Source organism: Pyrus communis, chromosome 8, assembly GCF_963583255.1.
Source record: "Pyrus communis chromosome 8, drPyrComm1.1, whole genome shotgun sequence".
Taxonomy (NCBI): domain Eukaryota; kingdom Viridiplantae; phylum Streptophyta; class Magnoliopsida; order Rosales; family Rosaceae; genus Pyrus; species Pyrus communis.
This window is the reverse complement of record NC_084810.1, coordinates 16,601,548-16,623,770: the sequence shown is the minus strand read 5'-3', so window position 1 is coordinate 16,623,770 and position 22,223 is coordinate 16,601,548. Positions and strand designations below refer to the sequence as shown.

The following is a 22,223-nucleotide window of genomic DNA, read 5'->3' as shown; positions in this document are numbered from 1 at the left end:
TTAAAAATTCATTCCATGAGCATTACAAAGCCATGCGAGGGGGATTAGCAAAACCATACTCAGAAGGTGTCATTTGTAAATTTCTCGTACATGCCTTTCTAATTTTAGTGATCCATTTCTTGCAACTCGAGCTCAATTCCTTGGAACTTGAAAATCCTTTTACCGAAATGTAGACAGATTCTATCCCTTTGGAAATGTGTCCAAACTAAATAGCATCATTAAATCGGTGAAGACACAATTCAAAGTTAATGTTTGACGGGTTGAAGAGTATCACGGATAGATTACGCTCCTGACTTGAGTCCAGAATATATAGAGACTCATAGACTTAGCGTACACACTGAAAAATCTCCCGTGTTCTCACACCACTTATTATACTAAGCGTCGCTTGAGGTACCGGATTACATTTCAGAAAAACACAATAACTTGCACGGGAAGTCACTCATTGGCACAAGCAACATTCCACAACATAAAAAATACTCCTCATTACGACATGATTTCATAACATGAAAAATTGTGGTCTGAATTTCATTTACACAAGCAATTCAATCAGATAAGCCCCAAAAACCTGCTTATCGTCTGAACTCTTTGTTCAGACCCAAAAAATACGAAGGCAGTGAAACAATAACTCCCCATTTTCTGGTTACGGAAAAATTGGACACTTTACAGTAGAGCTCCAAACCCCCTACTAATTAACATTGAGGTGCCCAACCATTTTTTAATTGGGAAGTCACAATTCAGCTTCCCAAACTTCTCAGTGTAACTGAATGTGCCAGAGGCTCAGAAACGCCGGTGGGAAGTAAAGAGAACTGAAATTTCCATATTTGATGTCTCGCCTTCTCATAAATCAAAAAATTTAACAACCATCAAGAGTCATTACCTTGCAACTTCTCGTCCAGGAGATCTCCCTCCGAAACAAAGCTTGAAGCCTTAGAAGGATGGCAAAAACAGCTACCGCCACTCTCTGCACTGGCCACACTTCCAGCTTCCATTCGCCAATGATGATTCAATCCAAGGAGAACACTCACTGTGTATCAATAGCCCACAGTTCTGGCAGGAAAGATTGGGTGATGGTTCTTGAAGTGAACATACCTGACATTGCATCATCTCAACAGCAGACTTTACTTCATCACTGAAAGTAGCCATGTTATATTGATCAGGGTCTCCATCCTGGAAAACTGTATATTGGTTTTCCAGATTTCCCGATTCATCTACAAGTGCTTGGAATCCATCAAACTGGTCACCATCATCAGGTGCCAGCAACTCATTGATAGTGAAGACAGTTTGCGGTTCCATATTCTCATAGTTTAGATCTTCATAGTCATGCACCGTCTCACCTTCAACTCCATTCATGGAGTTATCCCATCCAACATGGGATGGTGCGAAGTCCATAGAATTTGACAGGTAATTCGTTTCACCATGTGTAGATATTCCAGGATGAGATATGTTACTCTCATGAAAGCCATCTACATCCTCTTCACGCTTAATACCCCTCCTCACTGGTAATTTCCTAGGCCCGGGCTCAGCAGTATTCCATTGAGCATTAACTTCCGAATCGTACTCTGTAACTAACTCGACTTTAGCAAGAGAAAAGAGAAGAGGATCACCATCCTGCATGGGCACTTCCTCCATGGGAAATATTGGAGTAGCAGGTTCGCAGACTTTAGAATCAGATATGGAAAAGGTTGCAGAATCAGAGTCTTCTCCAACTGTTTCTTGCTTTGGACGCCTAGTGTGAACCTTCTTGTTCTCTTGCGTCTTTATGTTTGTAGGATCAGTGTAAGGACACACAGGTGATTTTATCCTCCGACACTTGCAACACTTGAAACCAGCCACTTCAGAAATCTTTGACTGGTCAAGCTCAACAGCTTCAGCATGGTACCAATCTGCATCAACACAAAGACAATCAATCTTAGACACACACACACACACAGAGGTGGTACGAGAGAGAGAGAGAGAGAGAGAGAGAGAGAGAGAGAGAGAGAGAGAGAGAGAAGAGAGAGTGCCAAAAATTCCACTTGTGGAAGCACACTTACTTTTGCAAGTTTCGCAGCATATATACATCAGATCTGACTGATATGCCATATGGCACAGGTGGCAAACAGGATACAACCCATGCACTTCTGAACCATCTGCAAGAAGTATATTATTAAGCCGGAAATCAGTGTCAGTTTCCGGGCCCCCCTTCTTCTTCCATATAATACCCCAGGAACGAATGCCGTGACGATTTTTTGCTGCCAAAGCAGAGTCTGAAGTTGCCTGTTTCTTCTCAGAACGAGTCCCCTGCCCTCTGACATGTGTTACTGGTTGATTGTAGTTTTTAGGCCTTGCAACACTGGTGACTGTCATGGGAGTTCGATATTCCTGCATTTGCAAGTGCAAAGGACTAGTTGGAGACTCCTTCAAGTTTTCATTTTTAATGAGAGCCTTTGCATGGTAGCACTGCTTGCAAGTGATCAAAAACTCAACTTCTTCATTTGTAGAAACTGTTGAACTTATGGTACAGTCCTCATGACAATAACCTGACAAAAATAAAGAAGAAATTGCAAACATTGATGAATAAATTTTACACCTTTAAGATGTTGGTATTTGATCATATAGTTAGCAAATTGTGCATTTAAAAAAAAGTTGGTAGTTACTTAACCACTCATGCATAATTCACATTTTTAAGAGATTCCTAATTAAAACACTGCACTAGTAAAGGCCAAAAGAAGGTTCGTCAATGTACCTTGACAGGCACTGCACTTGACTGCATTCCTGAATTACAACAGAGAAATGATGACTCAGTTTTTGACATAGCAGTATAGACAACTTAACAATTGAAAAGAATAAATTGTATGAAGTAATTACCGCATTAAAACATTCAGTTGACATGAAGAGCAGGAACACAAGTCCAGATTATCTCTCTTACACACAAGATAGAAAAATATATCCCTGCGGGGAACCTTCCACTGCTCTTTCTGTAACTTGCGGAACATATTCAAAGGCTGCTCAGCTGATGGCAAAAGAGCTTTGCCCACCCTTTCTTCATATTCTTTAATCAAATACAAAGGAATGCGCAGTTCAGGAAACCAAAACTTGTTATATCCATCTTGACTTTCCTCTATTTCAATGATACTCTTCATTACACGGTTAGGCAGATGCTTTTGACCACCGAAATCAACCCCATATATGTTACTGTTCTTCACAAATTTTTTATCACATATATTTGCATTTCTAAAAACAGAAGCTTCTGTCTCCACACCCTTCCCATCAGGGACGTTCTGCTCAGGACGAACAAGATCACTCCATCTCAGGTGACAATCCAAATATCTGACCTGGTGAAATATTACAGTTGAAATTTCTTATCAACAACATACCTCATGAGGTAACTTATATCTTGTTTGGATGTGCTTTTACAATGACTAAAAGCGCTTTTGATGAAAATGTTTTTATAAAATCTTTAGTAAAGATGAAAGTAAATGCTGAAAAAGCACTTAAAATGCTTCCTGGAAGAAGTACATAACTGGCAATTCTTGTGGAAAGCACTTCAAGTGCTTTTGGAACCCAAAATCATTTTTTCTAAAAGAGCTTTCAGTCATTTTAAAAGCACATCCAAACGAGCCCTTAATATGCGGCCAGGCCAAGAGATATATAAAGAAAGTGAGAGGGGTGAACAGAGCAAGGAATTTAGGTATTTGCAAGTTAATAACAAACCTGAAGCGCAAGCTGTGGTGCATTCTTACTCATTTCAACTGCAGCCCTCCATACTGATTGTCTGCTTCTTTTAGGAATCTCAGAACCATCAGCATAAGATATACCAGAAATTTTCTTCCAACCACCTAGTGGACCACAAAAAACCCATTAGTACACATCCCTACCCCTCCCAACAGCGCTGGAAATGAAAACCTTCAATAGTTCAAAGATATCATACGGGGAAAAACAGATAGTTTTGCAGAAAGACAAAGACAGAAGTTACCTTGGCGAGCTGCTTTTTTAACCAAAGAACGAGATAAAATTGCTCTCTGAAATATAAGCTTTGATAGCTTCCCACCTAGCCACCAGACAAAACTCTGGTCATGGCAATCATCATCTTTATCATCATGAATTGCATTCTGCTTCCTGCCCCTTCTGTTTGGTCCGCGTTTTTGTGTTGTACCAACAGAGCAAGTTGGACTTTGAATCATGGATGAATCAACCAACCAATCATCCACAAGCTTTATCCACTCCCCAGACAGAGCAATGGTTCGTATATTTGCCTCAAGCTGCAGATAAGAGACGGATCATCCATCAGAACATATACATAGACATGAAAATATATATCACAAAATAATTCACCCATTTATAGGATTATAAGGCTAATAAACCACAGGTCGCAATTTAGGGGAGAACCTACCCAGGCATCTTATGGAACTTTGAGTAACACATACACACACACACTGTTGCTATAAATATTGTTTAAAAAAACTAACAAAAAGCAGAAGTAGGCACTATACTGCAACCAAAGTAGTAGAAAAATACAAGAGGCTTATTTCACTAAAATCTTCCGGTGCAGATTCAGCAGCATAACTAAAACGTTTTCACAAATGCTAGAATAGTAAAGTGATTGCACTTGTATTGCACTGATTCCTACTAAATTTGTATAACTTGGCTGGCATTGGTCTCTCTCACATCTCTCTAATCCTTACTGGCCAGGTAAAAAAGAAAAAAATCTTATATATGACCAAACGAATGAAAATGATCAATGAAATTGAAAATTTAATTGGCAAACTTCTTCAAAGTTAATTGCATAATTGCCAATTAGTAAGAATTTCAAAATCTCATGCTTTCAGTATATCTACTGAACTTAAAAGTTCAGATTGAAACTCAAACCAGATCGCAAAAGTTAGACATAAATGGAAATAATTGTCCCTATAATCCTGCAACAAATTTTCCTATTAAGTGATTTAAAATTGGTCCTCTGATTTCAGTAGTCCATTTAATCTATCCAAATTCATTTTAGGCGTCACTTGTCAGTAATTGACATAAGAAGCTAATGATGAGGGGCATATCATAAACAGTACCATTGGGTTTCATGTGGTGAAGCTCATGGAGGATAGAAACTAAGGCCCCTTTCACTAACCGCTACTGCCTAGTAGAAAAGTACTGGACCAATTAAAATCTACACAAAAAAACCAGACACTAGGATATTAAAAACTTACTTCAAGCAATAGCGCTTTTATTGCACTGAAAGTTGATCCTTGATAAATTTGTTTGCGCCACTGGTTTCTATAATTTTCATTGACAAATGGTCCAGTTACTAGGCCACGTAAACTCTCCTCCATGTACAATACATATGTTGCAATGCTTACAATATTCCCCTCCCCATTCTTTATAGGATGCAGGCTGGCAAGGGTCTTCATAGTACCTTTGGTGGCACTCAAAGCAGCATGATTTAGCATACATCCTCTCTTGCTTGAAACTGAAGCCTTACAAGAAAGACACCAACCGCACCTCTCCCTTGGAACCTCCACAAGCTTCTTTTCAGAACTTGGCCAAAAGAAACGTGAGGCTGTTAATGAGAAGGCTTTTGTTTGCAATGAAATGTTTGCAGATGCAGCTTTCCTGGGATTGCCTAAAGCATGACTATCTGAGACTCGAGTTTCTTCTGATGATATTGCAGCAAGTTTGGAAGCAGCAGATGCAGCAAACTCCCCGTGCATATAGTAATTTATGTATGCCTGAGGTTTATAAAAAGCCCCCATGCATGCATGCTCATTGTGACAGTTGTTGATGTTCCCTGAGGTGCATGTACTACGAGGTATTGCAACTGAGATTTGGTGGGTCAGATGAGATGGATCAGCCAGCTGGGTACCAGTAGCAGTTGGTACAGAGAATTCCATTTTCTGCCTTGTACGTATCTTGATAATCAAAGGCCGGCGCTCCTGTGGTGTACTGACCCCATTGCTCTGAGAATTAGGAAGGTCAACTTGAATCTTATCAGAGGCATTGAGAGATGAAGCTGCCATGTAACCTAAGTTGGTTTCACTTACACTAGTCACATGATTCTCAGCCTTAATCGGAGCTGTAACTGTATGATTTTCCTTGCCAGGCAAAGGAAGTGACTGCATAGAAGATTTTGCACCTTCGTTTGTATTTTCCAATGGAATTTCTGTTTCAGTCGCTTGTGGAAGAGAGAAGACACTTTCTGGGATACTCCAATATTGTAAAATTGCCTTGCAAACCTCTGAGTATAAAGCTGTATGTTGGCCAGATGAATGTAAAACTTTAAGGGCTTTTGGAATGTCATTCTGATTGTAATATCTAATACATGGTTCTGTGTTGATAGTTGCCTTGAGCCTGCAAAAATCATGCCAGGAGATTAAAAACCGGATAGGTTGAATGACATTCCAAATGAATGAGTAGACATTAAGAGCAAGACATACAGACAGAACTAAAGAAAAAAATCAAAGTCTGAGGCAGAGATGGAGGCATGTCCACAAACCAATAAGAATGATTTTTTTTGGAAAAAAGGGTTCATCAGTAATTAAAATACATAGCAAACACAACAATGGGGGAACTAAAAACCAAAGATGTTGATAACATACACCAGTAAGTGGTTGCAAGTACCCATGAAGATGTGCTCGTAGGAATCGATGCCAAATATTTGTGCTCCTTTAACGGATGTTCCCATTGTAATTGTTGGCCCAATCTTATTAATTGTGCACTCAGGACAATACCAGGACCCTTCCGGTATAGACAATTTCATAACACCTATACACCTTGTGTGATAAGCAGAAGGACACCCATCACAGCAAAGCAAGGTTCCATCCATACCACAAAGCCGACATTCATCAGAGTTACGATCTACATCATCCACATCCTCTTTCACACCTTTGGAACTAAATGAATTTGCATTACCAGATGCCCGATTAATTTCCACCTCTTCTCTGTCCTTCCAGGCAGAAGTTTTGGAATATCTCGGATGGACTCTTCTTGGCCCACTTACAAGAGGATTAGTCACTTCTGCATCACAATCTATTCCGATTTCTGATTCTTCGCGCATGTCTAATTCATCTCTCAGATCTTTAGCATCTAAGACATCATCGCAAAGGATTTGCAAAATAATTAACTTTCTACCAACTGATAATAGATAATACTCCTTGTCCATAACCTCATTATAAAAGCCTTTCCACTCAGGTCCTTTTGCATATCCCATAATTGTCAAATACTGGACCAAGTAAACAGGCCAAGTCAATGTATCAATCAAGTTCCAATCAATGCACCTGCAAATAAATTGTAAACATAATCCTAAAAGTTTAGTAATGGAATGGTAAATACAAACATCAGATATATCTATATAGAATAATAATTTACTGCAATTATTTTTCTGTTTGTAAAACATAGTACAAGAAGGGAAACTCGGTTAACACCATATGCTGTATGCACTTGAAGCTAATATGGCTCCTTCAATATAATGATATTGTAAAAGATCCAATCATCTAATGCACTGAGAGTTGTATGTATATGTACCTCAAACACTTTTGTGCTGCCTCTGAGCCATCAGATGAGAGTGTTTCAAGATGACCCCGCAAGGCACGCAGTAAAGCAACATGAATTGCATCCAACAGTGTGTTTGGAGCAATGCAATTAAGCGAACCCACAAAATCATCCAATGTAAATGGGTTCAAGAACAGGGAGATGCTAAATGATCGCAAGAAACCATACACGGAGAAAAGATGTGAAACATATTGCTCTGGCACGCCTATGGTTCCTGAAGAAGGGGGCAACTGTGGCGGTGGGACAGACAGTGGCTCATCACCAAAACCCATATCCTTATCCTCTGCATACTCACTCGAATCACTAGACGAGTCATCACCACCTTCAATTTGAATCTCATCACTTTTGATCTTTACTCCACCACTCAACTCACCCAATGCAGGTGAATCAATCCTATCCACCTCATGGGCTGATTTTGTCACATTCTTATCCAACCCAGCTGCAGTTTCCCTACTCAATTTCAACACCAAATCATCTAACTTCTTCCTCCTAACGCTCAAACCAATGTCAAGATCATCATCACGAACAAGGATGCCACGAATCTCGCCACTCTCCAAGTCCTCGCAATCGCCATCTTCGTAATTAACTCTGTACAACCCGGCATTGTAATACACAACTCTCCCAAGAAAAACCCCACTCCTCCCGAAGTCTTTCAACACATATCTACCCACCAACACAATCGACCTTGTCTCAACAACCCGTTTCTTAGCTTCAGGACCCGATTTCCGGTCCTTTTCATCCTCCGCTTTACGCTTCCTAGGGCGACCCCTTTTTTTAACTACCGGATTGTCCATTTAGCCAATCCGATCGGATTCCAACCGGAAATCAAGCCGCCACAAAAACCCTAAGCTTTTTACCCAAAATTAAAGCCCCTCCCCTATCCCTAAGCAGTAAGATATGGATAATACTTCATCTAAAATGCTGCAAAATCCAGGTGGCTTCGGGCAGATCCTGTCGTACCAAAATACAAAAACAATCGAGAAGTGAATCTAAAATTGTTCGAACTAAATTCCAATAAAAATAGCATTCAGATTCAAAAAATTGTGCTATTTTTTTTGTGCTTCTGATTGAGAAAGGGAATAAATATATATGTGCAACTGCGGTACCTAGTTAGGGTATAACCGCCATTAGAGACGCCTCTGGGAGCTTTGCGAGAGAAAGAGAGAGCGCCACACAGAGAGGGAATAGAGAGAGAGAGAGAGAAGCCCTATTGGGAGAAAACAACTGCCTCTCCCCCCTTATCCCTGCCCGAGTTAAATTGTCACGCGTGCGGGATATCCATGACTCGGAACTCAGTTTCTTCACGAGTCGCCAGTTTGAACTCGGGCGACGCATGTTTACCAAAATTGAAACAAATAAGCATCGGCAGGTTTTTTTTTTTTTTTTTTTTTTTTTTTTTTTGTGCTGCGGCTCTGTGATACTCTGCGGGCCCACTTTTTTTATAACAAACGTGAGATCCATTTTTCCATTTAGGACATTTTCTTATAGTTTATATCATTTGGTCACTTAGTATTACAGTCTAATAGAGATATTTCTTTTTATTTGTAAGTGAAATTTTTTATATTCGATTCTCACTAAACACGAACCTGGACACATTATTGCTAGCTCATTGTGAGGCTAAGACCTCTCACAATGGGCTAGCATTTTGTCATTTTAGACTAGGGGCTGTTGGAATGTTGAAATTTTTTATAAGAATTTATAGAACTGAGGGTATTTAATCAAAATTTTAAAGGAGTTATATAAGTTGTAGAATTTTGAATGTGTCTGTAGATATCGAAATTTCGGTGAAATGAATGTTGACCAATAATTAAAATTTCAACGCTCACGTGTCACATAAATTTTACACGTAGCGTGTGACTCAACGAAAAAATTGAAATAAATCGGAAAAGTCATCAAACAGGACATGTGTCAACACCTGGCAGAAATGATTTATTTCATCTGATTATTTAAATCCAAAAATCAAATTTTGGAATTCTATAAATAGGAAGCCAAGGCATTCATTTTGGCAATGAATGAATATCACACCAAAACTTTGAAGCTTTGAAACTCTAAAGCTCTTAAGCAAATCCCGAAGGATCAAGAAAGCTCTTTTCGTTCTTCATCAAATCCTCTTTCAAGATCAAGCCCGAACGACCCTTGAAGAACTTCCACCAACTTAAGATCAAGCCCCGACCGCCCTTGAAGAAAGTGTTCATCGTTCATCATCCGTTCATCCTAAGATCAAGCCCTAACAGTTCTTTGGATCAACAACATCAACAAATCCACACATCCAACCGTTCTTCAAGATCAAGCCCAAAAGCCCTTGAAGATCCGTTCATCATTGTTCTTCAAGATCAACCCCAAAAGCCCTTGAAGACATATGCACAACCATTATTCAAAGATCAAGCCCTGAAAGGTCTTGAAGAAGCTCCCACCTGTTCACCCTAAGATCAAGCCCCAACGGCCCTTTGGATCAACAACTTCAAGATCAAGCCCAAAAGCCCTTGAAGATCTGTTCATCCATGTTTTTCAAGATCAAGCCCCGACGACCCTTGAAGAAACTTCCAACTGTTCATCCAAGATCAAGTCTCGATAGCCCTTGGATCAACAACACGTCAACAAACCAACATCTTACGGAGATCAAATCAGAGGACCAAATTACAAAGAGATTGTAACCCCAAAATCATTAATACAAAAAATATATTTTGTACACGTGTTCTTGTCTCGTTCGTCATTAGGAATTTTCGTATTTACAAATTTGGCACGCCCAGTAGAACAATTTCTACCTCTCATCTCTTTCTCCGTTCAAGAAAACCAAAGCACACCTCCAAAATCAATGGCATCAAGCAAGGGACAAGCCATTCTTGCAACCACCAAGGGAAGAAGCCTGAGCACTTCCGCCACGAATGGAGCATCCATTGGCGCCACAACCACTTCTCAACATGCCGCTTCAAAGTTGGTACCACTAAGCTAGCAAGGGGAGCATCAAAGGCGCGAGTCCGTCATCAACCTGACCTTGCCGGGGGCACCGAAGCATGCTGTTGAGGCGCACAAGATGACGTCCCAAAATGGCCAATGGGGTTCTTCGTCAGTACCCTGGATATAAGAAGTAAAGTCATGCCTATTGGTTGCACAAGTCATGACCATTGGCGTTACCTCTATTAAAGAACAACTTGTTCAAATGAGTGAAGTAATTGCAAGGCTTACAAGGACCGCAAAGGAGAAAGACTTGCAAATTACCGCACTCATCAACTGATTGAAGGCGCAACATGACGAAAAAGTTGACCGCGACCCGAAGGTTGATCCACTAAAGAGAGAAACTGACGAAGATGAGCCTTTGGTGGAGAAAGACGTAGAGAAGCCGGAGCCAGACTAAGCAATGACACTCATGGGATCTCTTTTCATCCAGCAGCTTCAGGACATAATTGCCAACACCGTCAGAGCACAGGTGGGAATCACTTCGCGAGATGCACTGCTATACTCAAAGCCATACACCAAGAGTATTGATAGCTTGTGTATGCCGTCAGGGTATCAACTACCAAAGTTCATGTCGTTTGACGGAAAGGGAAACCCAAAGCAACATGTCGCCTATTTCATTGAAACTTGCAACAATGTTAGGATGGAAGGAGACTACCTCGTCAAGCAATTCGTGCACTTGCTAAAAGGTAACGCATTTGACTGGTACATCGACCTTGAGCCCGAGTCTATCAATAGTTGGGATCAGTTAGAAAGGGAATTCCTTAATCGCTTCTACAGCACTCACCGTACTGTGAGCATGCTGGAGCTGACCAGTACGAAACAGTGGAAGGATGAACTTGTCGTCGACTACATCAATAAATTGAGTTCATTAAGTCTGGATTGCAAAGATCGGCTTTCTGAAACCTCTGCCATTGAGATATGCGTTCAAGGCATGCAGTGGGGACTACACTACATCCTTTAAGGCATCAAACCATGAACCTTTGAGGAGTTAGCCACCGGCGCCCATGATATGGAGTTAAGCATCGCCCATCATGGAAAGAAAGAACCGATCACTGACTATAAGAAGGACAAAGTTTTGGGGTCAAAGATGGATAAGGCTGCTTGGAAACCTACCAAGGAAGCAATGACGGTCAACACAACTCTAGTCAAAATCTCTACACGAGGCAAGACGATTCAAACTGAAGCTTTTCGTGATTAAGAGATGCGTAGACGCACTTTGTAGGAGCTTGAGAAGAAGACTTATCCATTCCCCAACTCTGATGTGGTTGCCATGTTGAAAGACTTGCTTGACAAGAAGGTGATCGACCTACTTGAGTGCAGATTGCCGAAAAAGATGAATCGTACTAACAGTCCAAGGTACTGCAAATTCCACCGCTTCATCAGTCATCCGACTGAAAAGTGCTTCGTGCTGAAAGATCTCATCATGAAGCTGGCTCAGAAAGGAATCATTGAGCTAGATCTTGACGATGTGGTGAAGTCAAACTATACCGTCGTCACTTCTGGCTCTTTCGACTCAAAATCTTCACCTCAACCGTTGGGGGCATGCTCTAAAACCATGTCAGTCAAGTCAAGTCAAGTTGAAGGATGGACCTATGTCAGTCCAAAGAAAATGCACAAGAAGCATACGTCTCTTCCACAAGTTCACCAATCGGAAATGGGGCAAAGCAGCTCTCGTCAACCTTCAAAGCTATATGAAAGTGTTGAGGATGATGAAATTGTGACATGAAGATCGTCCGTTGCCGTCACGATGAGCAATTTCTTCCCCAAAGACTTCTTCAATCACTCGGTCAAGACTCTTTGCTATGAAGATTGCAAAGAATGCCTCTCCAAGATCGTTTGACAAATTCACAAAGCTCTTTGTTCGCACAAGCCTAAAAGGCGACAACAAATGCTCCTTGCCTGCGCGAGTTAAAACTATAAATGGCACCAAGATGCTCATTGCCTAAACGAGTCGAAACTACAAACGGCACCAAGACGCTCCTTGCCTACACGAGCTGAAACTGCAAACGACAACAAATGTTCTTTGCCTGCACGAGCTAAAACTGCAAGATGGCATCAAGCGCTCCTGGCCCGTAAGAGCATAAACTGTGTGCGGCAAAATCATCATCAAAATCACCATTAAAACCATCCAAAAATCCATCGCTTATTTGAACTACGTTATGACTTGATCTCTTCTTTGGAAGGGTACGTAGACAGCTCAAACGTTCAACTTCGAGTTCAGTCACATCAAAATAAAAAAATACATGTTTTATTCAAGGTGGCTAGTGAAAGTCAATTTTATTGCAAAGGCAACAATTTTTCTTTGTACATAATTTAAATTAAAAAAAAAAAGGAAAAAAAGAAAAAAAAAAGAGCACTCTGTAGCTTGCATTTTCTTTATGGGCTTGGTGGTGCCTCCACAAACCCTGCCAAAGAAAGCCTTAAAAGATCTACAAAAGAAATCCTCTCCCAGGTTAGCCCTTCAAAACCGTAGCCCAAAAGCTAGGCCTAAGCCCACTCTCTACCATACCTTTTCAAAGTCGCCGAGACAGGTGCTTCTTCGGCGTTCAAATCTCTCTCACAGAACAGCTTGCGGATAAAGCCCTCTACTACAGCATTAAGTCGCAGCTCAAGTCGACGATGTCGCCACCTCATCTTTTTGGAATCAATGCATCAAAGGCGCGAATCCTCCAATTGTCTTATCCGAGCCCTCATTCAGCAGCAACAGCGCCTTGAGTGGCCTCAAACTCCCAGATCCCCTTTCTGTTATAGCGGCGGAGGCGAAGACATTGCCGGAGGCTCTTCTCATTTGCAGACAAGTATGATTGGATGCTCATGATCGTCGGGAAACTTGGGTCATAGAGTAGGTGTCATTGGATGGGCATCCTGCAATGTTAATTCGAGAGGTGTCTGAACAGGAGCCTCGAAGAAAAATGATTGCTCAGAAGACCCGATACTCACAAAATCAGGCCGGTCAGGGTTTATGTCCGGCTCGATCTCATCCTAAGTCGCCATCTCACCATATTCGTTCTAGCCAACTAAAAAGACCAGCGAGATTCCCGGATGTGTCGTACATCCATCGCCGAATCCATCATTAAATTCACTTCAAGCTCGAGCCTCTAATCAAAGCAGCCACCTGTAGATTATAAACTTATCCAGCAACATCTTCAATAGAACAATCCTATCCCAGGCTTACTCATCCGTCCTGTTACCGGCGATTGTTGCTGTTGTTGAGACCGGGAGGATCGACGGAGGTGTGGCGCTGCAACAGGAGTTTCCTCACGTGGGTTTCCTAAAAAAAGACGAGGAAGATGAGCTTTCACCGTTGTTGAGGAGCGGCCAATCAAATTTGCCCTTTGGGTTTTGATCTGGGTATCTGTGTCATTTGCTTGGTTTACGGCTGCAAATGCTGCTGCTGTAGTGGCGGCTGATTTCATTAGAGCCTCATGTGGCTTGAAGATTGTGACTGTGCTTTGGAACTTCGGCTGGCCTGATGAGGTTGTGTTGTTTGCTCTTGCCACACTTCCGGTTATTGAGCTTCGAGGGGCTTAGAAGGATCAACGGGGACTTGTGGCGCCAGTTGTGAAGGCGGACTTAAGGATGAGGTTGGAGATTGCAGAGGAGAAATCTGACGGCGAAGAACTTTAGTGACTGCTGTCAAACGACTAGCCGGTCGTGAAGCTCAATGTTTTGCACTACCTCAGGTTCGTCATTCTAGCCACTGTGATCGAAATCAGCGAAGAGCTTCAGTAACCGCCGTTAAACAACTAGCCGATTATGAATCTCGATGCCTTACACTCTGCCTCAAGCTCTAGTTGCTTTTGCACCTCCGCGACGGCAGGCAGTACAACGAGTGTGCAGTAGCTGTGCTTGGTGGCTGTGCTTAGTGGCTATGCTCGATGCACTCGGTCTGGGTCTTCACCCACAAACGCAGCCTTGCAGAGCACTATATATATAAAAGAAAAAAAATGGTGGAATCTTAATGGACAGCACCATGCAAAAAAAAAAAAAAAAAAAAAAAAAAAAAAAAAAAAAAAAAAGGTTATAAAGGTTTCGGTGCATCAGGCACCATCTAAAAGAAATTAAAAAAAATAATAGCCATCATTTGTTAAGGGATGGTGGCGTGCAGAAAGCAAAAGGAACAGACATGCAAATTGGGAAGAGAAAACAAAAATATATATACACACACACACATGAGTTAAAAAAAAATTACAGAAATGTGGATGTACATGTACATGAGTTAAAAAAAAAATTAAAAAAAATAAAAAGGCCTTCATTGATCAGGGGGAGCCTCATCACTCGGCGGAACTCCAGAAAGAAGAGGCGCCGGAGGTTGATTGTTGAGAGCTTCAACACTTGGTAAAACTCCAGAGGACGAAGGTGGTCAAGCTTTCTCTTCATGCTCGTTGAGTAACTATTAGCAAGCATGTGCAACTCTCTGTTTTCATGCTTAAGCCCTCTAATCTCTTGCTTAAGACTCGCTACCTCAGCCATAAGTGACTCAACTTGACGAGTTCGAGCAAGAAGGTGTTGGCCCATGTTCGATACAGAGCTCGCTCACTGAACACTAAAAGCCAAAGAGTCTTGAACAACCAACTCATCAAATCGCTTGGAAATAATCCTGTTATCCTTGGGGGTAGAAGATTTCTAGCAACCACCGTAACAGTTATGTCGTTCTTCATCACAGAGTCCCCCATTGTAAAAGGACCATTAAGGGATACAAATGATGGATGCTATATGTTGTCTTAAGAAGGCATGTCGGCATCTTCCCCAATATTCAAATCAAAACGACGGTTAAATGGGCAAGCCATTTGTAGGAATAATGAAGGAAGAAGAGGTCGTGTAAATCGAGTTTTTAGAAATACAAAAAGAGGGAAATTCCTACAGGCAGCAACTCTCTAAGTGTGTTTATGAACATGATTAATGCCTCTATAAAAAGAAGAGGTAACAAGGCCTGTTCAGAAATCAAAGAGGCACATCTCCCCGAATTTCAAAAGCCGGGCCACCTGTTCAAAAATCGAAGAGGCAACAAGGCCGCTTGTTCATAAATCAAAGAGGCAACAAGGCCACTCGCTCAGAGATCGAAGAGGCACCACTCTCAGATTTTCAAAAGAAAAAAAACCAGTTTTTCCAGATTTGTCAGCACTTTTCACACATAACCTCAGCTTTGCAGAAATCATGGGAAACTTTGTCAAAGATTTTTGACAAAGTTGAAAACGCGTGAATCTTTTGGTTTCAATTACCCAACGGTTGCCGCCAAGAGTAAAAGAATAGTGCCACTACTGGTTGTTAGGAAATTCCTATATATGTTGACCTTCACCCTTTATAGCAAAGCAGACCAGCACAAAATGCCTAACCCTTCCTCACTTCCAAGAGTGCACTCCCAACGAAACCTCTCAAAATACTTAAGTTTTCTTCTTCCCCGGGAATACCTCTGCAAACAAGTCACACCAGAGCAAAAGTATCTCATATCACCAGGGTCGAAAGCAAAAGTATCTCATATCATGTTTTCTCCCTATCCTTTTCTTTGTCATTGTTCCTCCCTGCAGGACAAAGAGAAAGAGAGTAATCAGCCAGCACATGGAATCAACCTTCCGATCTAGAACCGATTGCCTGGACCTTCCTTGATTGCTTACCTAACCTTGCTCTCGGTACTCATCTTCAACTGTCAATGTACTTCCTAAGAAGATACCACATCTGCCTGGAGAACAGATAAGGTTAGTGAAAATGATGCATCGAAGCATGTGGAGACAAATGCAACACCAAAAAAAAAAAAAAAAAAAAAAAAAAAAAGCACGTGATGGTTCATCAGCTACTTCTTCAAATGCAAAAGTATCTCATATCATCAGGGTTGCATGTACTTTAGGTTTGATAGACTTGTTTTGACCCTTAAATTCTTGAGTCGGCTCGCTAAAGCATGGTGAATTGCAAATGCCGATTCATCCCCGATGGACCTGAATATTACTTGCCTTGTGAAGCTGCTCGTGGTCCCATTCCATTCAAGAACAAGCCTTGATGGCCCTTGAAGAAATCACAAGTCCGATTGAAGATCAAGTGTCCACCACCCTTGAATCAAGTTCAACTCCAGATAAAAGGAGTAAATTCAGACATGTGGTGCAACTCTGGCAGAAGAAACCCCCCAGCCCAGTTTAAGATTAAACTTGTGGAAAACTACTTCTTTAAAAGCAAAAGTATCTTATATTATCAAGGTCGAAAGCAAGGATATCTCATGGCATGCTTTTTCCATGTCTTTTCCTTTACCCTTGCTCTTACCTGCAGGACAAGGAGAAAGAAAGCAATTAGTCAGTCCTGAAATGAAACTTCCGATCTGGAACTAATTGCCCGGAACCTTTGCCTGGTTGCTTACCTAGCCTTCCTCTCGAGTGCTCGTCTTCAACTGTTAATAAGTCTCGAGTTTCCCCAGAAAATAATTCAAAACAGTTGATATGATGCTGGCTCTTTACGCCGAAGCTGCCAAGCATGGATGAGTCACTGAGAAGTAATGCTCTGAAGGACCATTTAAAGGCAAAAGGTTGCGCACCACTTCGGCCATGCAAAAAAAAAAAAAAAATCCAAGTAGAGAAGAATGTAGCATGGTGAGCTGTAACAGATCACTATAGTGTGACACCCTTCCCTGTAGAACTACATGATCCAGATGAAGGTGTCTGAGTCAAATCCAAGCTCGGCATTGTTGCTTTAATCAAAGAGCTTGAGAAACTTCAACAACCTTTCGATGGCACCGTCGCCGAAGGTCAAAGCCTCGCCGTGTAATGCCATTAAATCACCACCACCACCACCAGGCAACTCTCTTCTTACTTGCTCAGTTCTCCAGCCCCGTTCAAGAATAAGGCTATAGAAAGTCAACGATTGGAGGAAACCAGAAAATCCTCCAACCCCGTTCAAGATCAAAGCTGTGGAAAGTCAAAATGCGCAAAGATCTACCACGTAAAGCTCCTTGTGGTCCAATTTCATTCAAGATTAAGCATCGACAACCCTTGAAGAAATTTCAAACAAAATTCAAGAACAAGCCTTAATAGCACTTGAAGAAAACTTTCAGCCCAATTCAATGCTTCAGTGGCCCTTGAAGAAATTTCCAGTCCATTTCAAGATCAAGCATTAACGGCCCTTGGATTGACATCTACATTAAGGGACTTCAAAACGCATATCCTAGTTGTGACAAACACATGTATGCGACACGCCTTGAAGTGGGGGCATTTGTAGACATCGAAATTTCGGTGCAGTGAATGTTGACCAATAATTAAAATTTCAACGCTTACATGTCACATAAATTTTACACGTAGCGTGTGATTCAACGAAAAAATTGAAATAAATCGGAATAGTCATTAAACATGACACGTGTCAACACCTGGCAGAAATGATTTATTTCATCTGATTATTTAAATCCAAAAATCAAGTTTTGGAATTCCATAAATAGGAAGCCAAGGCATTCATTTTGGGAAGGAATGGATGTCACACCAAAACCTTGAAGCTTTGAAACTCTAAAGCTCTCAAGCAAATCCCGAATGATCAAGAAAGCTTTCTTTGTTCTTTGTCAAATCCTCCTTCAAGACTAAGCCCCGACGGCCCTTGAAGAACTTCCACCAACTCAAGATCAAGCCCCGACAACCCTTGAAGAAAGTGTTCATCGTTCATTATCCGTTCATCCTAAGATCAAGCCCCAATGGTTCTTTGGATCAACAACATCAACAAATCCACACATCCAACTGTTCTTCAAGATCAAGCCCAAAAACCCTTGAAGAAATCCGCACAACCATTATTCAAAGATCAAGCCCTGAAGGGTCTTGAAGAAACTCCCACTTGTTCATCCTAAGATCAAGCCCTGACAACCCTTGAAGAAACTTCCAACTGTTCATCCAAGATCAAGCCTCGACAACCCTTGGATCAACAACACGTCAACAAACCAACATCTTACGGAGATCGAATCAGATGACCAAATTACAAAAAGCTTGTAACCCCAAAATCATTAATACAAAAAATATATTTTGTACACGTGTTCTTGTCTCGTTCGTCATCAGGAATTTTCCTGTTTACAGTGTTCGATCATGATTTTATAAAAGTCATGGTGTACTTAATAAAGATTTGATTTTAAAAGGAATTTGAAAATGAAGGATTTATATGGATTTAGAAGCTTTAACAAAACATGCCTCTCTCCGTAGGGTTTATAGGAAATTCACATAGAGTCTATCAAAATCTATAAAAACTTCATGAAATTTCATAGATTGTAAATGCATTAATATTTTTTTTTTATTCTCAATTGAATACAATCTCCAATGAAAAATAAAATAATATGTTCATTTGAGTGAGTGTGATACCTATATATAAAAATTAGGCAACTTGAATTTAATACTTATAACATTACTGCTACACTAATGTGAGTTTAATATATTGATATCATACTCATAAGTTTAATATATCACACTAATAAGTTTAATATATTGAACTCATGAGTTCTATATATTGATATTATACTCAATTTTTTCGGCCCACTGTGGGAGTGTGATTACTATATGATTTAATGTATTGATATCAACTCACTTTTTAGGCCTACTGTGAAAGGCTTTAGAACTATGGTCTAGTAGTATTTCCTTGTCACTTATAAGTGAAAAGTCTTATATTTAATTTTCGTCAAAAGTGAATTTGAACCAATTATTATGACCATCTTATGAGACTTAGCCCACTCCTCCGCCTCCTAGTGCAGATAATATTGTATTTATTAAAAGATTTTTTTTTAAGAACATACGATATTCTCATTAAAATGATTTGTAGCATGACTTTCAACCCAACTCAAGAATAAATTATTTTTTTGCATCAATAAAATTTTTACTATTATAATCTCAACCACTCAGCTTGGCATTACAAACTCAACCATAATATGAACTTTATAAAATATTATATGCATACAATTACCATTGCATCGAATGTCTTGTTTTCGACTCTCTCACCTGCTAATATCACTTATAACAAACACACACACAAATCATTAAATAATATGTTCTTTTTAATAAAAAAAAAATATTTTGCACGTCAAACTGTCTATAACTAAAAGAAAAATACATTTGTAACGAGTGTATAATGAAATTTTTGAAATTCTAATAACAGTTCTTTGAATAAAATTATAACAACATGTCCAAGTAGATAAAGTGAAATATTAAGAAATATTGTACCAAAAATATGAAATATTGCAACTCCATGGAAAATTCCACTTTTATTAATCTCCTTTGCATTTCTCTATTTAAAAATCTATATTACTATTTCTATAAAAAAAAAAGTAAAAACCAAAACTTGTATTTTTGTATTGGTCCCACCACCCACGACCAGGCAGCCCCTGAGTTTGATTTTTCCACTTGTCAGCTGATTAAAACCGATTGTAACAATAGATAACTGCTTCTATTCGTACCCAATCCAGTCCCAGCATGACTGCTTAGACGTAATACACATCAGAAAAGTTGAAAACCTAAAAGATTTGCGTACGTGTAGAGTTGACTCAGTTAGAGTTGCAGTGAGTTAACTCAGTAAATCAATCCGACCTGAGGGAATCTTTAAAAGTGGTCGTGTAGGCATAATGGCACACATTTTCGTTATTTTCTGCTCATTGCTGTGCTGAGGAACAAAAAGACACATTATCCAGCAAAATGGCGGGAAAATTTCCCCTTAGTTGAATTCCCCGCCAAAGTTCTTTAAAGTTTCAAATAATTAAATGATATTTCAAATGTAATTGGTATAGGACACAAAATCAAATGTAAAAGTTTAGCATATCTATATCCAATTTTATCCTATCAATGGTTTGGCTTCCTAACTTTAAATATATTTGTTTAGACCTGATTTTGCTTGTTGGATAAGAGAGATATTAAGGATCATGATTAGTTTTCGGATAAAGGTTGAATCAATCGCATAATCAATTTAGGTTTGGAGTGGTTGAATCAATAACATAATCAAATTAGGTTTGGAGTCCTAGTCGAAGATGGTAAGACTTGGCGGCCATAAAGTTTCGGCTGAGAATAATTCTGAGTATATTTAGAGCGTATGCCAAAGAGTTGGAATATTATCATAATTTTACAACTTAACAGACTTGGGCATTACGAAATTCATGCCAATAAATATGAAGGTTTGCAATGTAAAGAGCCCTTTTACCTCAACAAAACAACTCAATACACTCTATGTGAAACCCTTCTCACAACCCTGAGAAAAAAAAACAAAATATCCTAACCCCCTCTTGTTAGCACATCTTCAGTTTGGATAAGTAAACAACACTGTGTTTACAACCAGAGACACCTTTGGTTCAGATACATAAACAAAAATGGAGCCATAGAATCAGACGATTCAGGAGTACCTTCAGTTTGGACAAGTAAACAACATCGAGTTTGGTCGGTTAGTTATCTATCCAGGTCTCGATTGGTGAAGAGTTCTTAATTCTTTCACCAAAAGTAGTCACTTAATTAGCCTAGGGAAGTGACATGTTCTATGATCAATTACTCTCAGGTGCATTTCATAGTTCAACATTCAGATGATCGAACCACGTTCATTATAAAGACACTTATCTTCTTTGAGTACCTTTGTCTAACAGCCTGATACCAATTCAGTGTACTTATATTCTCATGAATATAGTTGAAGTGGTCGAAACCAGAGCACAAGATCCTGGACTTCGCAGTGAATTAAGCAACCTTGTCTTCAGGTTTTAGAACTTTAGATCAAGAAGTGTTCCTTCCTCTGTTGTAGTTTCTCAAGTGTAGAAGTTAGCAGTGCATTCGACACCATTATTACCACATCTATTCTACTAGCCTGACTAAGCGCGATCATGAGTTGGTATGGCCACGTTCACTAGAAGTAGGGATGACATTTCAAAATGTTAAACCTGATAACCGTAGATAGCCGCCCGAATTGAACAGATTTTAGGGTGAAAATTCGTGTATATTTTGGACACAGGGAGAAACCAGAAATGTTATTCAATTATGGTTTTAGATATGGATATAGAGGTCCCTTGATCCTTATCCATCCCTGAATCAGACCCAAATAATATCTATTATGTATATAATATAAGTATAATATATATATATATATATATATGTATGTATATTCACTGAACCTTTTACCTTGATAATTACAAAAGTTGCATAAAGTTCAAAAGTTTTGAATCAAAACCAATGAGAATTCAATGGTGTTTATGAGAGAGATCAAAGATCAACCACATCATCAATGTTTTAAATTCAATGCTGTAATTTTTAAATTCAATACTCTAATTTGTCTTCACAAGTTTTAGAATTATTTGACAATTTGTTTGTCTTTCTTCTTGTGAATTGTTATTGACACTCCAAAAATCTCATTTTGCAATCCAAATTTCCTATAATTAGAAAGAAAAATACACTTGGAAGGAGTGTAGAATGAGATTTTTGGAGTGCTAATAACATTTCCTTTCTTCTTTAGTGGTTGTTGTATTTGCTTTTGTTATCATTTTCTTTTTTCAGTGGACTAATTTATCATATTTTGCTTATTGGTTGGACGTGGATATTTAATGACGAAATTAGTTACTATTATATTATAATGTGTCAATTGAACGAATATATTTTTGGTATTGACAAAGATAGATATAACCAGTAATCGATGGAGAATCCGTTATCCGGTGGGTATGGTTATAGATAGTCCTCGATGGTTAATTTGCGGTTATGGATATGGCTAATTTTCGTGGTTGTGGAGATGGATATAGCATTTTCATTCCCAAACTGTCACGCCCCAGACCCGGAGTGGTGGAAAAA

General features: G+C 39.7%; 1 protein-coding gene across 1 annotated transcript; it reads right to left on the bottom strand.

Moving 5' to 3' along the window:
• Nucleotides 1–463: 463 nt before the first annotated feature.
• LOC137742255 (DDT domain-containing protein PTM-like) lies at nucleotides 464–8,837 on the bottom strand. The gene is made up of 9 exons (XM_068482072.1): nucleotides 7,489–8,837; nucleotides 6,564–7,241; nucleotides 5,178–6,315; nucleotides 3,956–4,241; nucleotides 3,694–3,818; nucleotides 2,848–3,314; nucleotides 2,726–2,754; nucleotides 2,034–2,519; nucleotides 464–1,883 (listed from the first exon to the last, which is right to left on the bottom strand). The coding sequence occupies exons 1-9, from the start codon at nucleotides 8,307–8,309 to the stop codon at nucleotides 949–951; spliced, it is 4,965 nt and encodes a 1,654-aa protein (XP_068338173.1). The 5' UTR covers nucleotides 8,310–8,837; the 3' UTR covers nucleotides 464–948.
• Nucleotides 8,838–22,223: the final 13,386 nt, after the last annotated feature.